A 17342-nucleotide genomic window follows, 5' to 3' on the forward strand; every position below is an offset into this window, starting at 1 on the left:
TGCCTTGCTCTCCTGGGCACAACTCATCAAAACAAGACATGCAAAAATAAATAAATTATATATCTGTGTGTGTGTATCTGTATATACATACACACATACATATATAAATGCTCATCGAGTGACACAGCCTTGCTGGGCAGAAATGCTGCCGGAACTGTAAAACTCGGCCGTGTGACTCGATGCTGGCGGGGGCCGTCGCTCTGGCGTGGCGATATTATAGAGGCAATACGGCGGGTGGCGCGGGCGGGTGGAGGTTTACGGTAGCGGGTGTCTCCTAGCAGCCGCGGACGCTGCGAGCTGCGCTCCCGCCTGCGCCGCGCTGCGCTGCGCTGCGACCTGCGCTCCCGGCTGCGCTCCCAGCACTGTGCTGTGAGCTGTGCTCCCGGCTGCGCTCCCGGCTGCGCTGCGCTGCGAGCTGCTCTCCCGGCTGCGCTCCCGACTGCGCTCCCAGCACTGTGCTGTGAGCTGTGCTCCCGGCTGCGCTCCCAGCACTGTGCTGTGAGCTGCGCTCCCGGCTGCGCTGCGCTGCGAGCTGCTCTCCCGGCTGCGCTCCCGGCTGTGCTGTGCTCCCGGCTGCGCTCCCAGGCAGCGCGGGCTGCGCTGGCTCCTGCTGGGTCGCCATCCTCATGGGTCTCCATGCTACACAGTGCTGAGGCCTCCGAACCTGCAAGTCTCCGTCCCTGCGGGCTTCCATCGTGGGCGGGGCTGAAGCTTCCCAACCTGTGGATCTCCATCCCCAAGGATCTCTATCCCCTGCTGGCCTGAAGTCTCTGAACCTGCAGCCTTCCAAATCTGTGTGCCTGTGTGCCTCCATCTGACAGCAGATGAGCCCCTGAACCCATGTGCCTTCACCCCTGTGGGTCTCCATCACATGCTGGGCTGAGGCCTCCAAACATACAGGTGTCCATCCCTGCGAGCCTCCATCCTACACTGAACTGAGGCCTCTGAACCTACAGGTTTTTTTCCTATGCTGGGCTGAGGCTCCCATCCCCTTGTGCCCCCATCCCTGCACAGGGCCATGCAGGAGGCAGGCAGGTGGCCAGCTGCAGGCTCCTGGATTCCAGGCTCTCTAGTTTGAGCTGCTGTCCCTGAGCTGCACTTGATCCTGGGAGGGCAGCTGGAGCAATGGAGATGCAGCAGTACAGCCTGTACTCTGCTCCTAGTCTGCGATGTGGGAAGGAAACAGACCTTGTGCCCGTGTGTGAAACCTGTGAGACCTGTGTCTTGGCCTGGAGGATATTTTCCACCAAGGAGTGGTTCCTGCGAGCCGGCATGCTCACCCAGAGGAAGTTCCTGCTGGGCATCATCAAGCGTTTTGACAGTTTCAGTTTACTCAGCTACACCGAGAAACTTCTGAGGGTGACTCAGGAGAAGGATTTCACTTATGTGCGCTCTCAAATCAGCTACAGCCTCAGAGATTGGAACATCTCCAGTTCCAATGGAGCTTTAGATCCACAAAGGCTAGAGCAAGAGATGCAGGACACGTGGTGGTGGTTTGCAAAAAGCAGCTACTGGACTAAAACAAACTACATTCTGCTCTTACTGAAACTGTGTGATGCCAAGTTACTGCTTACAGCAGCTGACCTGGTGCGAGAGCAAATTATCCTTGTGAGAACAGGTAAGCAGGATAGTGATGGGAGAGGTGAGCTCTCACGTGCCACCGGGCACTAATATTCACTGACGTCAAGATGAAATCATAGGGCCAGATCCAGACTCTCTGATTCTTTGTAGCATCAAAAAGTACAGAGCTCTGGGGGGCTAGACTGTCATCTGACGACACTCAGCATAGCTCCAGCGTGTATAAGACATGGATGAAGCCAATGTGGCAGGATTCACGGATCAGTTACTAACTAGACACTCAAGGTCACAAAACTTAGCCTAAAGCTCTTCCCCTTTTACCTATTAACTTTGGCTATACATAGGATCCATGGGACAAATATTCTTGTCTGAGTCAGGTAAAAGTATATAATATATATGTATATTACATATATTATAATTCCATATTATATATGGAAATATAATGATGTAAGACAGATCTTCAACTGATTTTTGTAATTTACTTCTTATCAGGCAGAAAATAGTGGACCAAAAAATTGCTTTCACAGCAACCAGGTCTGTGTCCTGCTTCAACAGCTGAAGATGTGGCCCAGGGAACTTTTGTTTTGATCTAGGAGAGACTCCCACAGAAAACTTTCAGTAATAAACAGCATCAAGTTTTCTTTTTGGTCGCTCTGATGATGTGACAGTTTACCTTTTGGTTTCTGTTGACATTATCAGTGTAGATAAGAAAGACACTGCTCTGCTAGGGGCCACTGGGGAACTATGCTGGATTCCCCTGAACTACACAGTTCCTCTCTATTTCTTTTAGCTGAGACCTTACAAGCTGGCTGAATTTCAGGTAAGGTGAAGGCAACTGCTTTTGAAGCTGGGCAAAGAGGACCTAGCCCTAGAATACAAGTACCACGATCCAGGGATGGTGCTAAAGATGAATGTAATGTTGTCTAGCCATAGGGTCTCAGTTTCTTTTTGTCATCTGCAGCAGTCAGGCAGCTCCTGCTGTTGCTGCTCTGGCCGTTCCCTTCTTAAGCAGATGTTTTATTATATGGAGCAAAATGCTCCATGCAGTGCAAAGGACAACTGCTGAAAGCAGCAGTTCAGCCAATATTAACTATTAATTGTAGCTTTATTTGCCTCACACTATTAACCTTCTGGTTACACTGCAAATCCCATATCACTTAGACCTCTGATCTTTCCAGCTGTAGGAAATAAGTGGGCAAAGCAGAGGGAGTCGACACAAACTGTGCAGGAAACGGGGCCTTCCTGGCAGAAGGACATAGAGACAGATGGGGTTCAGGACTGGCAGCTTTACCCTGACCCAATGCTATCCTCCAAGGACCTACTCTCCCTTGCGGTGCCAGCCTGTAAGCAGCTTCAGAGTGCATAGTAATTGTCTAAAAGAGGTGATCATTAAAAAGGAGTATAGCCTACAGTGTGTACAGATGACAACAACGTAATGAAAAAACTTCCTAACGTGAGTTCTCCTGGGCAACAGATCTTAGAAGGAGTGATTGTCAACTGAGTTCCTTAAGTAACGAGAACCACACCAGAGAAAACACTGAAGAGACTAGTTCTGCGTAGGTAGAAGTGATGGAATAAATAATACAACACAATATCCATATTATACACTTAATATACTTTCTATTCTAATTTCTGCAGTCCCTTAATTCATTTTTAAGATGCCCATTGTGACTGTAGATTTTGACTCTTCACTTAATTCTTCCAGATAAAGAAGACACAGATGAATCACCTCCTACAGCCCTAAACAGCGTCAAAGACTACAGTCATCCTCAACCCAGCTGCCGGATTCATTTTGCTTTCCAATCTGTTGACACTTCATCTGCAGCCCTTGCAAGCAGAGTCTCATCTGCAAAAATCAACCAGTTTGGTAATATAAATATCACTACCTGAATATTTAATATTGGAGAAAATCTACAGTGTTTCTAGGGAACTGGAACATTAACAACTGGCGCTGTCTAGCAACTGTTATTTTCTGGGATCATTTTGCAAAAAGGCAGAGTATATTATGACAATACTTTGCTGGAAAGTTCAAGGAAGTCTGGTACAAGGAGAGATTATGTCATTCAACAGGTGTTTCTTTGCTCTGAGTCCCAAATTTGTTGAGGCGCTGGAAGCGCAATATTATAGCTGAGATGGAGAATATGGTATGGCCCTTTTGCTCATTGAGTATGGCAAGATGTTGTTCGGTAAGGTTGAAGGTGTTCCACCAGCACAATCTGAACTCTATAATCCAGCATTGTGGATTGTGTTGCACCTAAAAGCAAGGAAAGCCTTACACCAAGGGTGGTTTCAATTTGACAAAGAGGCTAGAGATGTCTATGGACAGCATAAAAAACCCCCAATAATATGAGAAAGGCATTTGCTGTGTTTACTTTTCCGTTACCTTGGACAGGAGAGATTTTTTTTCCTTCTGCAATATCATGAATAAAACTGTATTTTCATGAAAGAAAATCCAACGGATGTAAGATGAGAGGGTCTCACACTCCTTTCAGAAAAGAGTGCTATGTTCTTGGCACAAGGGTGTTTTGATATTCCTCTTAAAAGATCAGGACAGACCTCGGTCTGTGCTGGTGATTCCTATAGATAGAAGTGGAAGAGGTAGAGAAAGTATCTTCTATTTTTAAGAAGAAAAACGCCACATTGCATTTCCAGCATGCCCAGCTAGGGTGTTCTATGGCATAGCAAATCACCCATTTTTTTCCATCTATGAAGAGCTCTCAATACCTTTCAGGGCAGTGATAGCTGAGAAGAGTTAGCATCCCACATATCTGCACCTTCAAGCCCCGTGACGGAGAGTGTGAACTGTTCTTCAAGACATTGAGTACTCTCTGCTCCCATAGTGTGACAAGGCCCATCATTTTCTTTGGAACTGTATGTTACTGAAGGGATTTTCAAAAGTTGGCTTAAAGCCAATTGGCTCTTGTATTGCATGACTAACAACTGGATCATTAATACAGTCCAAAGCTCAAACACTTATAGCTTGTCAATTCCATTGTCTTCTAGGTGGTCAGCTATCAACAGTGTCTGTCTGTCCCCTAAACAGTGAGTATGTCTTCCAGAAGGGTCCTGGTATGGTGGATAAGTCATCTGTTGTGTCCTCAGTTGCTCCAGGTGCCACGGTGGTTCCGTCATCTCTACAGTCAATCTCCCATATCAACAAGTACAAGGACTTCATTCGCTACCTGCCAATTCACCTGTCCAAGTACATCCTGGGTAAAGGTCCTCTAATTTTCCAGGGATGGTTTCTTCTAAGGCTCAGAGGTGGCCTCTAATGTGTGTAGGGATTAGCCACTCTGTCCTTTTAATTCCTCAGGGCTTCTGGATCGAAAATCCCTCAACACATGTGCAGCTGTGAGTAAATGTTGGGCTTTCCTGGCCAAGGAAGTCAAGAGGGAACATATGTCAGAAAAAATAATACAGGAGGAGATCCTGTTTTTGCAGGTATGGGGTCTGGGCTTCTACTGTTATCATGCACTTTAAAAAGAATATTTTCTCTCACTGCCCAGGCCGTTAGATGGAAGTGCCTTTTCTGGAGGTCACTTCTTGACTTCATCCTGTTCCTTCTTCCTCCTTTCTCATTCTGCAGAGCTAAGCTGGATTACATGTTCATATGGTCATAAGCAAGCACAACAGAATGGGCTTTATCGACATTTAGAGAGTCTGTAGCTCTAAAATTGGACCATCAAGAATTTATAATGAAGTAAACAAAGCTTGGTCAGAAATAAAAATACTAGGCTTTCAGCAGCCAGTGATAGGATGCAAAGCTGCAGTAACTCCCTGGGGCAGCTGCAACAGTGAGCTTTATTAGTGTCACATAGGAACATGAAGAAGCTGGGTTTTCTCGCAAGAAGTGAGCTGGTGGTTGGGACACAGTCGAGCAGAACTTGAGGTAAAGGTTTGCCCTCGTTAATGCAGATCTACCATAGACTAAGTTAAGAGTAAAAGCAAATCCCCCAAAGTTAGGGATTATATGCCTGAGTGCATGCTATTATTTGGGAAGACAGCATGGAAATCTCAGCTTTCTGCTAATACTCAACGCAGATTTAATGAAAGGTTCTATGCATTAAAAATGAACCTTAAGCGATCATATATTTATAAAGATTTGCTGAGAGCCTTTCACATCTCAGAATGTATGGGGATTCTAAATCAACTGAGCAGTCATTAAAGATGAGATGTTCTTTGAAACTGACCCCATTAAAATGTAAAAACTTTGCAGCTTATTGAAAGCTAAAGACTCCTGAGTTTGAAAACCCCCCCCATATTTTTTCATAAGAAGTTAAATCTTATACCAATAAAGTGGTAAATGCAACTCAGTGCTCTTAAGCAGAATCATGAGGACATGGCAATTTTGCCGAAGTACAAGTCAGTGTGTGCAGTTCAGCTTTGCACATAACTTCAGCATTGCATGGAGATCAAGCACATGAGCAGTATCTTTTGCACGCGTAGGCTTTGCAGTGACAGTGCTGATTGTATTGGTTTATTCCAGGGATCATGCCCTAGGGGAGTGGTTTCCAACTATGCTAAAATAGTCAATGTGACAATTCCACGGTTAAACAAAGCAGGAGATGTCATCCAAGTGAAAGACCACAAATGGAGCAGTAAAATGAAGGTATGCTGAAGGTGGTTTGCTTTCTGTAGGTCCTATGTTTCAGCATTTCGGGAGGGAGGAGGACACAGCGATCTTAGAAGACTAGATTGTGTATTAGGTGCAGCTTTGCTCTTCTCCTACTCCTCCTTCTGGCTTGCATCATCACGAGCAATTCACAAGGATCAATACTTGCTCAGCCTTCCTTTGCAAGGGAGGGGGTCTGCATCTCTGAAAGGAGATTGTACTAATGCTTCCCCACAGTGCCACAAATAGTCTCAAAGCCTGGGGCGCTGGCAAGGTTGGGCAGCATCACAAGGACATGGTATTTTCTCCAAAGAATAAGGGGTGCAATTATCAGGAATTCCACTTGTTGCCACTGAACGACATACAGAGAGCAACCCTTGCTTCTGTACTAATTGGGAAGTTCCTGCACACTGGGTGTTCCCTATGGACATTTTCCATCTCTGTTAAGCTCAACAGCACAGAGCGAATTGAGCTAATAGGTACTATGGAGTAATACTGCACTCTTTCCCCCCTGGTTAATGTTTTTGCATTTCTCTTTCTAGCTGGAGGAGGAGGAAGAAGATAATCTGCAATTAGCTTATCATGGCCTGCAAACTAACACCATCCAGCTGGAAGAGAGAAATGTCTTCTGTGGCTCCTACAACATTCGTGTCCTCACGGACCAGTACGTAGGCTACCTAGCTGCTTTCTGTACTAATCCTGTAGGGCCAAAGAGAGGCTTCAGAAAATCTGTCAGATCCCTCTGAGGGAATGGGTGGCTCGAAAAGGATCTCTCAGGATCTGTGTTAGAGAATCTTCAGTATATAATCCATTTTTTTTAATAAGATACCAAGCTGAGTCATTTTTAGAGATGAAAGGACTAGCAATACACAGAAGGTCACAAAGGACATGATGCTGAGAGGAACAGCCTTCGCTCTTCAACTTACTCCCCAGATACAAACTTGGGTATACAAAACTATGAACTTTGCTTGTGATGCCCTGCAAAGGATTCATATACCTAAGCATGTTGTCCATCAGCTTGCTTTATAATTCAGCATTGAGTATCACAGAAATTCCTGTCAATAACTGCAACAGCCTGATGAGACCTATTAGACATTATTATCTAGCTAAAGCTCACCTCAATCACTGCTTTTTATTCAGATCAGACCCAAACAGAGTAATTCACTACAGTGGTGGAAACTTGGTAGCTGTTGGCTCTGCAGACCGAAAAGTGAGGTTTCTTGGTGTGCTGGAAATGAAAGAAGTGCCTCCTCTGCTCTCTGGCCATGCTGGGAGCATCAAAGCACTGTACCTCAATGAGAAGGAAGGATTTGTTCTCAGCGCAAGCTTTGATCTCAGCATCAGGTGAGGAGCTCTAGGAATGTGCCTCAGGATACCAGCCCCCTGGGAAATTCAGAAAAAAACAACTTTAAACCTTCCACCTCAAACTTTAGGAATCTTCTTTCACATCATTAGGATAATGAAAAAAAGGAGTTTAGATAACTAAACATATCCTCCACTCACATAGGACAGCTTCTTCATTTTACAATTTCATCTAATACTGAATGATTAAAATAGCAAGATACTTTGGGAAAATTTGTGTATCGTTATATCTTAAAAAAACAAGACATGTTTCTAATATACACTTGTAATAAAATTCTGGCTTTGCTATGGTCAGCATCAAGTTCAATGGGGTTGGGAGTTCTCCATGACACTTTAGAAGGCCTCTTGTGCTAAGTTGATTCAAGACCCTGGCATGTGCACCTTCACATGGTCTTTGGAGAAAATGAAGAGACAGCTTTCTTTGCAAAGTACAGCTGCTCCTTTCCAAGTACTGCACACTAAAACAGGTGGTTGAGATGATCAGCTATTAGGTCTTACTTATCACTAAATCTCAAAAGTCCGTCGTGTAATGTCACAATATTGAAGGGTGAAAAAAGAAGTAACAGTTGTCCAGCTCTGCCGTGGCAACTGCACAACTTCCTCAAAGACAGCATTTAACTCTAAGTGAAAAAGTTTATACCGATTCAAACTGGGTCCTCTTTGCCCTTCCCCAGTCTGAAGGGATGTTTATGTGTATGTTTGAGTTCTCTATCTAAAGTCAACAGAAGTCACCTTGAGATTAGCCAGTAAAAAAATAAAGTTATCTAAAAAAGTGTATATTTGAAGGCTATCTTAAGGAAACTATGCTAGAGCTGAAAACTAATGACAAGTTTCCAGGCAGGTTTGGAGGTGGATGAAAAACTACATGAGAAAAAATTTAATATAAAAGCTAATCTGATTGTTCCCATATTGCTCCAGTAGAACAGTTGAATGAGTCCTGATTTAACCCAGAGTGTATGTGAGGACAGTTGGGCCCATGAAGTAGCAAGTAGTGAATAAGGCATCAGTTTAGTTATTAATAACTGGATTTCTTTTTTGGTCTTTACTTTGTAGATGCTGGGATATATACAGTGGTGTTTGTATGAAAATCTTCAATGGTCACTCAGGGACCATCACTTGCCTGGATTTATACAAACATAAGTTTGTGTCAGGAGCCAAAGATGGGATGGTGAAAGGTGAGAGTCGGGACCAGGAGGCTCCCAGTCAAAAGTGAATGGTAACAGCAGAGTTACTTGGAGTCATGATGAATGTGATATATGAAGTATATGATTCTGAAAATATACAAAACAGATGGTGAATTTTAGTTTCTCATACTGTTGCTTACAGAACAATAAGTTGTGTGTGCACCTACACACACACACGTACATGGAGTCTGACTGTGTCATTGCATAAATTTTTATTATTTCTGCTTTTATTCAGTTTTAAATGGCTTTGTGCCTTCAGCGCTAGACTAAGCCTTGGAAGAGTGGTATAAATTTTCAGCTTTGCCAGAGACTTCTTTGTTATTTATTTATAAAATAAGGATTAAAAGGCTATGTCATTTTCTAGACCTTGCATTTAAAAATTTAGTCATATAATTAAACTCAAAAGTCAATACCTGGCTCCAAGCTGAGCTGCAGGCACAACATGCAACTGAAATTCCAGTAACATCTTCTAATTCACATTGTACTCAGCAAAACTTAACATTGGAACATGAATATTTAATATTTCTCCCTTTTACTCCTAACAGTATGGGATTTGGAAAGCAGGAAATGCCTCAAGACTCTGAAACACAACAATACCGTTTGGGTAGTTAAAATGGATAGCACCCACATTGTCAGTGGTTGTGACAAGGGACTTGTGAAAGTCTGGTATGCTGACACTGGAACTCTGATCAAAGTAAGTTCCTTCTTAGGTAGATGATTCTGCGCCAAATTGTCAAAAACTTTCTGTGCTAGTTTATCATGACTTTCTGTTTACGCCACAGCCGTCCAAGAAGAAGGAAAAAACAAACAAACAAACAAAAGCCCTCTTCCCTACCAGCAGTCTAAATTGGCAAAAGAAACTGCAGAATTATTGGTGAGAGAACACTGTAAAAACTGGTTTACAGACAACTGGCCAAGTTCTAAACTGGAGTTTGATTTACCTTGCTCAACCCTCCATTATTATCTGTTCTTTGCAGAATCTGTTTTTGTATGAACACTGGCAAACTGGGAAGGGAGTGAGAGGGTTTGACCAACAGCTTCAAGGGTTGGAAGGTCACATTAGTCCAAAATGTGAAAATTGTTGCTTTCAGAACCAGTAACAGTTAAAATTGAAGCAGCCGGCTAGCTGCTCTGCAATTCAAAGATTGAGGCCAGAATTGCTAATTATCTTAGGAGATGTCTAGAATTAGCATTAGTCCACATCTCTGAAAGAACAGAAACTTTCTGCCTGAGGGGAAGAAGGCTGCAGTTCTACGATGCAATAACATATTTAGTACATATAATGATTATGGAAAATGATGTTAATTCCATGATAGTAGCTAATCAGCAGCAGCAAGCCCAGAACGTTTCTTATTAGGGACTATTAAACCAACAGTTACCTATATTGGTATATTTTAATATCTGATAAAGCTTTTATGAAGATGGTATTGTGCCTGCTGTAAGCTGTCTTGCTATGTTTACATCCAGAACGCTGATACTGTGTTACATCTATTTGTTTTATTTTGCAGGTATTAGAAGGGCACCAAGGTCCAGTTAAGTGCTTGTCCTTTGATCAGTGGCACTTAGTTACGGGCAGCACTGATGGATATGCCCTGGCATGGAGCATGTTGGGAAACCATAAGAGAGGCCTAACAGCTTTCCGCCACCCAAAGTAGGAATCACATACGTCTTTTAAGTTAGCCATAAATGATCTCTATAAATCTGTAAAGAAAACATCTCTCTTATAGGAACAAAAAATGCCTTAATTGGCAGTCCTAGAATTTGAAACATCCTTGCTCTCAGTCTTTATCTTAAAAAAGCAATAGGTGGTAGTAACAAGTGTTTGTCAGTTTATCAGACTTGTAATAACCTAAAATGTAAATATGTAACCACTTGCTCACAAACAAGGATGAATTAAGACTGTGACCCTTTACAGTGCAATATTTCAAGGATCCCAAACTATATTTACTAGGATATCACACTATCCGATTAAGAATAGAAAATAATGTACATATGAAATTTGACTGAGTTATATGCTGTAAAGTCCTACCGTGTATTATGTCACTTTGTAATATTTTAATTGCATATTAAAAATGTGAAAATTATAGCATCAGATTGTTTTCATTTGCTTTCTTAAACATAAAAATGCAATTTATAATGCAACAGATGGACACAATGACACTGGTGGTGTCCACTGAGCTTTGTTCCTTTTATTTTATTTCTTTGGATAGTCATCTTAGTACTCTTCAAAAAGTGGAAGTGATTTTGAAGGAGTTCACTACCAAGCCTTTTAAATGTCTTGATCAGCAAATTTTTTTTTAACTTGTTGATGGAGACAGATTTTGCATCTCATCCAAGACAAGAGAATTTGTTGCTCTAGTTTCTTCATGAAAGTGTGATGAATAAACCAACACTCGTGTGTCTTGTTTTCAGAGGAGTTCTGTTCCTGGAGTTTCTCTATCTCAGAGTCATCAGTGGCTGTGCTGATGGAAAGATTCGTATATTTAACTTCCTGACTGGGAGCTGCCTGAAAGTGATGAGGGCTAATAGCAGAGGGGACCCCATATCCTCTTTCTGTGTTGCAGAAAATAGGTTAGTGGTAACAGTTGCAATCAGTCCCTGAACTGATTAGGTAGATTACTTTGCAAAACTGTGTATTACACTGTCCAGCTGAGGCCTTTACCTGTTCCATGGCCTGCTGTTTCTCATAAAAACAATCATGGAAAATTCTTCCAGGTTCCCTCACATCCCTACCTCTAGAGTAAAAGTAGTTCTTCTTCCCTCTCCAATTTAGGTTTAAATGTCCCTAATAACATGGTACTTCCATCTCTTTTGGCATTTTACTGGTCTAACTCAGCCTACTGTCAGGAAGTCTCATCTTAAAAATTAATTATGCCTTAGAGTTGAATGGAAAGAACCCTGTAAAGTTCATACAAACTACATGAATTAGAATATGCAGTGTCTAATTGTAGGGACTAGAAATAAAGTAATCGCTGCTGCTTGTCTCTTCCTTAAACAAGCAATAATTTCTTCGCTTCTGTTTAAGTACCCCAAGGTTTGTAGTACACACAGGCAAATGGATCCATTAGATAATAACTGATTTACTAATGATAGTTCATGCTTTTGATATCATTCCCTTCCGCTCTCCAGGATGGTGATCAATGCACTGAGCTGTCTGCTGATGTTCCAATTTGAGGATGTCAAGTGGAACTATATGTTAAAGACTGACCGGGAGATGGCAGGGAAGAAAAAGGAACAGCGCAAAGGGCCTTCAAACAAAACACCGGTTCACTTTCAGCAAGTAAAACATGACAAAGTCAGACAGAAGACATACCAGCTTCCTCTGGAGATGAAAGACGCTGACCAGCTAATGCTATCTTACTTGATCTGTTGCCGGTCATCAAAAGGCTGTGGAATGTCTCAAAGTAATACATACAGTCTTTGCAATACTCTGGCATCAATTTCTAAAATAAGTTTTGAAATAGTTTCAAGTACCCACTACCTTCATCTTAATCAATATGCAGATTCTCCACTCTTTACAGAGCAATCTGGTAGACGTGCTGCTGCATCTCAATGGTTCTGCAAAGGCTTTACAAAAGCTTAGAAATTACACATTTTTGGAAAGAAGGTTTGGTATAAATTCAGCACATTAATCAAGACAGTCTCTGTCATTTTCCAACTGAAATCAATGTTAGTATTCATATTCTTATACCTAGTGTGCACTGAAATACGCAGCTGACTCAATGCTTGAATTATTTATTAACCTTCTCCCCCCCGCCCCGAAAGTTGTAAGAGCACCTGCATTCAGAATCTGCCACCATTGGGAAATGCAACTGCACATGAACTGGCACCTTTTAAACTATTACATATATACATATATATTACATATATATAAATTTTTAAAGTCTGCAGGTATTTAATACAGTATTTATAACAAATCATCAGCTCTGCATTCAAACTCGTATTGTAAATAAAGTGATGGGCTAAGAAAGCTGTCATACTTTTTAGACCATCAAAAACTTCTCTGATGTAGCTCTATTTGCTGAAAGATCCAGTTTGCAGAAGCAGGAAACAAACAGGGAATTAACTATATGTTAATTTTACTTGAAAAAAATATATATAAAAGTTATATACATATACATTTAATATTAATATTTTAAAAAATCAGCATTTGCTGTATTATCTTTGAATTGTCTATGATGTTTTTTTTTCCCTAATCAAATACTTATGGAGTTATTTATAAAACCTAGACTTTTAGAAGCTGTGATAAGAGGCAAAATGGTAAGGACTTGAAATTCTATCAGTTATGACATATTAAAAAAAAAAAAAAGCAGGGGGCAGGAGGAAATCAACACCATCAAAGTTTTCAGAGATTATTTATTCTTCTCTTTTCTAGCTCTCCATTATGAACTGATGAAATTAGCAGCTTGCCAGCCACAGCAAAATTTGCTCAAAAGCACAAAATCTTATACTATTCAGGCACAGCAGCAGAAAAACCTTTTAATTCCTGGTAACCAACAGCCCCATATGATTGACTCAGAAAAGTCAACAAGAGCATATTCTGCAAGAACACTGGCAGATACTGGTAAGAACTCTTTAAAGCCAGATACGACAGTAATTCTTAAAATGAGTGTCTCTAAGATAAATGAATTAATTAAAGAAAAAGTAATGATCTCTAGAAGAGATCACTCTGGATGAAAGTTTTGCAGCTGGTAAAACAGATCAGTATCAGTTACTCAGAAAATCATTTTAAAAAATAAGTTTTGGGAAAATTTTCTCAGCTAGCCAACAGTGACATGGTAACCTGAAACTTGAAAATGAGATAGCACTGATCACAAACATGGTCTTTGGCCATATTGCATTTTTTCCTTAATTTGTATTTTTTCCCAGATTTTAGTTTCAGAACCTGTCGGTAATTGTACAGAAATCTCAGAGTCTAAGAAAGATAGACTGTGAAATCAACCGAACAGCTTAGATCAGCTGAATGTCTCCAACCCCAAATTCACAGTGCCTGTAACCGAGATGCAGGGCCACATGTATCTGCAGATTAAACAGTTCTAAATTCTGGAACTGAAGGACAAGGAGTAATGATTTTCTTTAGTTTATTTTCCTGTATTCTGCTTTTCAGAGCTATAAATTAGCGCTGTATGAAATACATTTCCACAGGGCAGAAGTTTCAATTAATGAGATTGAAAAACAGAACAGTATTGCAAAACAAGGACATGCAAATAGCATGGCATTGCAAAACAAAGTGATGAAGTGAACTGCTATGGCAAGGCCATGGTACTGAGTGTCCTATACAGTATTTGTTAAAATCTCTATTTCTTAGTTGAGGACATAATCACACAATCCATCTTGGTGTATCATACATCAGATATCACTCCCTAAATAACCTGAGATATCAAAAGTAAGTTATGAAGCATGTCTTGTGATTTCTAATTCAAATTAAGCTCTGATTAGTAAACATGGTTTTCAGACACTGGCTATTTGAGAGACATCTCTCAGAAAGTGACTTGTCTTTAATCCTTTTTCCAATGCACAAACCATGGCATGAGAAAGGCAGAGGTTAGCAGCATCAGTAGTGAGGCTAAGGCTGAACAAACCGAAATGGGCATCATTGGCTTGCAGTTTCTTACACTGTCTGTTCTGTAGCTAAACTTGGACTCTCCATATGCCTGTCAATCCAGCAAGCAACCCTATCCCTCCTTAGACTAGTACCCTGCCCAAGATCACAAGAACTATGCTTGACTTCAACTATATTCAGTGTTTGTTTGTTTGTTTGAAAACAGACGGTGAATCTGAATATGGCTCTTCCCTCTATGCACCTGCACATGCCGACAGGACAGAAGCCACTTTACAGTATAAAAAGCAAAGGGGCCCAAGCTGTCCAATGTCCCCTAACCAGATACTCTTAACTGTGAACACACTGCAGAATAGCTGTAAGTCAGCACTAGTCGGCACCAGTATTCAGCATACTCCAACAGTCACAGAAGCGTGGGAACCTTCACTGCATCAGCAAGAACACTCTGAAAAAATGAAAATATATAAAACCCCCATGCAGCACAAAAAGGATCAGTCAGTCCAGCTCCAACACATGAGATCTGACAGTGACTCTCTGACCACGAAAAGAATTTCGACACCCTTTGAAACCAAAAAGCTGCAGCTCAAGCTAATAAACTCTTTGCACGGACCCACCGTGAAGTCCTCCATTCCTGCTCCCTCCATTGTAAGTCCCAAGTCATACTGTGGCATGCCGGAAGAAAAGCAAGCTCACAGTGGCTATGGTAAAGTCATTCCCCTACCTGACGTTGGGGTTCAGCTTATTGGCCACTTTACAACTTCCTCTGAACCAATTAAATCAACACCCATGATTGTACAAGTGAAAACTAAACCGGTTTCCAGGAAAAAAAAGCCCTTTCTTCAATATGCTGCAGACCCTTATCGGATTAACAGTGGATTCAGGCTTCTGACAAGAAAACAGAGGGTGGCGTATCAGAAAGCTACAACAGTTCAGTATCAGTCAAACCAGACAAAACTCATAGAAGACCAACAAAAAGTGCGCAAGAAGGCCTGGTTAAGGAAAATTAGAGGCCTTCCTATAGATTCTTTTACCAAGGAGGGGAAAATAGCTGCTCCTGAACTTGGCCTCAATACATTTATCTGAGATAATCTGTTAGTTCAACAAACCACCAGCATCTGAGGATTCTGGGGCTTCTCAAATATACTATCTTCTCATGATCCCTCCGGTTATAAATAAATGTAAAAAAACCTCTATTATTTTTTTCTAAACAGTATTATTGGCATAATTAAGTATTTGTGAAGGCAGCCAATGGGGTGACTCCTCTCCGGGGATTTGACATTTTGCTAGACCTATTGTTCCCATAGACACAGCATTGTTGTTTAAAGACAAGTATTACTGAAGAAACGGTTTAACTGTATTCAAATAAAAACATTCCTACTATTATCAGGTTCTATGGGGATTTAGTCAATTTTAAATTACAGAATTTTACTTGTGAATCACAGAATAGTTGGAGTTAAAAGGGAACTTTAGAGATCATCTGCTCCAGCCCCCTGCTCCTGCAGGGTCAGCTGGAGCAGGTTGCTCCGTGCCTTCCACAACCGAGTGTTCAGAAACTCTCCTAGTCCTTCATTCAAATCTCAGTTCAGAAAGCTTCTTATAGCAAAACTCTCAGCACTCGCACATTCTGTGGTGGAACAATCCTCAAAATCCCATTAAATCCAGTAGATATTCTCTTAAGTATTCAGATTTGTGGAACACTGCAGGCCACTGCTTCTGGTACCTATTATCACACTTTTGGTCCAGTCCAAGACACACCAACTTATTGTAGCTCCAAGTCAAAGAAATGGTAATTCTCAACTTCCCTTGTGCTCTTATGTGCATTCTCACTAGTAGTTGGGTACTTACACCAGCTCATAAGTACTCCTTCTATAGAGCCATTCATGCATTCTTTTGAGAACATCATGTAACATTATGTGATGTATAACATTCAGGTTTATCCCCTACTCACACACGAGTGCACAATCAGCAGTATTAAGGGTAAAAATCCCTCCTGTTTCTTTCACTGATGGTTTATTTAAAGATTGTGTATAACATTTTAGCAATTACATAGCAGAAACGAGCAAAACATTCTTTTAGGAAGTAGTCAAACAGCTACCTAAGACCCGAAAGAGCCTCCAGCCTTTGAGGTTTTCAAGGCTCAGCTAGAAAAATCTGTGGCTGACACAATTTACTGTTGGCAAGAGTCCCACTCTCAGCAGGAGGTTGGATTAGAGAGCTTTCCAGCCAACAGTTACTGTGAACTCAAAATATACTATATGAGCTATTTTAGAAAGCATAGACTTAAAAAGAATTGTCAGAGCTTCCTAAGTTTTGTGACATGCCACATTCTGCAAGGTGAACAAAGACTCATGTCTCCTCCCAGGCTTTAACAGACAGTTTATTTCTCTCTCCTTACCAGACACCTACTTTTAGCGCACACAATACCCCTACAGCCGTTGCCACAGTATCTCTGGAAACTGCTTTCCCTGCGGGACACGACACTGCCGTTGCCTGGCCACCCCGCAGCCCCCGCGCTGCGTGACAGGTCGCCGAGCACGGAGAGGCGCCGGGCGGGAGATCGCAGCACCAAGCCCTCAGCACCTGCCGCCTCGCCAGCCTCCGGCACGGCCCAGACCCTGCCGAGCCGCCCCCACACGGGAAGGAGGCGGGAGCCGGCCGAGTGTGACGCCGAAACACTCCCCCTCAGCGCCTACCGGTAACGGCTCTAACGGTCCCCAACGCCTCCTCGCGCACCGCCCCCGTGACGTCACCCGCGCGGCACCAGACGGCGCGGCGGCCACGTCTCGCGCACCGCTCCTCGCAGCGCGCACGCGCCGCGTGGCCACCTCCCCCGGGCGAGCGGCCGCGGCGCGCGTCGGGATTGGCCCTGGGCCGTTGACGTAGCAAGGCAGGCGGAAGTGCGGCGGCTCCAACGATGCTGCGGCAGGTGAGGCTGGTGGCGGGCGCGCGGGGGCGGGACCGGACCGGACCGGACCGGACCAGACCAGACCGGACCAGACCAGACCAGACCAGACCAGACCAGACCAGACCGAACCGTTTCATTGCG

At 42.6% G+C, this 17342-nt stretch overlaps 2 protein-coding genes across 2 annotated transcripts in view; both read left to right on the top strand.

The window, feature by feature from the left end:
- Window positions 1–1125: 1125 nt before the first annotated feature.
- FBXW10B (F-box and WD repeat domain containing 10B) lies at window positions 1126–15379 on the top strand. Its single transcript, XM_085298289.1, has 14 exons — window positions 1126–1618; window positions 3284–3449; window positions 4577–4791; window positions 4892–5019; window positions 6065–6187; window positions 6739–6854; window positions 7331–7534; window positions 8606–8727; window positions 9282–9430; window positions 10245–10387; window positions 11149–11307; window positions 11866–12140; window positions 13112–13300; window positions 14505–15379. The coding sequence occupies exons 1-14, from the start codon at window positions 1126–1128 to the stop codon at window positions 15377–15379; spliced, it is 3357 nt and encodes a 1118-aa protein (XP_085154415.1).
- A 1779-nt stretch (window positions 15380–17158) lies between these two features.
- LOC146599589 (Golgi apparatus membrane protein TVP23 homolog B) overlaps window positions 17159–17342 on the top strand; it is a 6713-nt gene continuing 6529 nt past the window's right edge. The window contains exon 1 of the mRNA XM_085298310.1: window positions 17159–17222. Within this exon, the coding sequence (XP_085154436.1) occupies window positions 17211–17222 (12 nt within the window). The 5' untranslated portion in view covers window positions 17159–17210. The remainder of the gene's footprint in view (window positions 17223–17342) is intronic.

This window comes from Rhea americana, unplaced genomic scaffold (genome assembly GCF_003343005.1).
Source record: "Rhea americana isolate MKP2758 unplaced genomic scaffold, rheAme1 scaffold_138, whole genome shotgun sequence".
In the NCBI taxonomy this organism is placed as follows: domain Eukaryota; kingdom Metazoa; phylum Chordata; class Aves; order Rheiformes; family Rheidae; genus Rhea; species Rhea americana.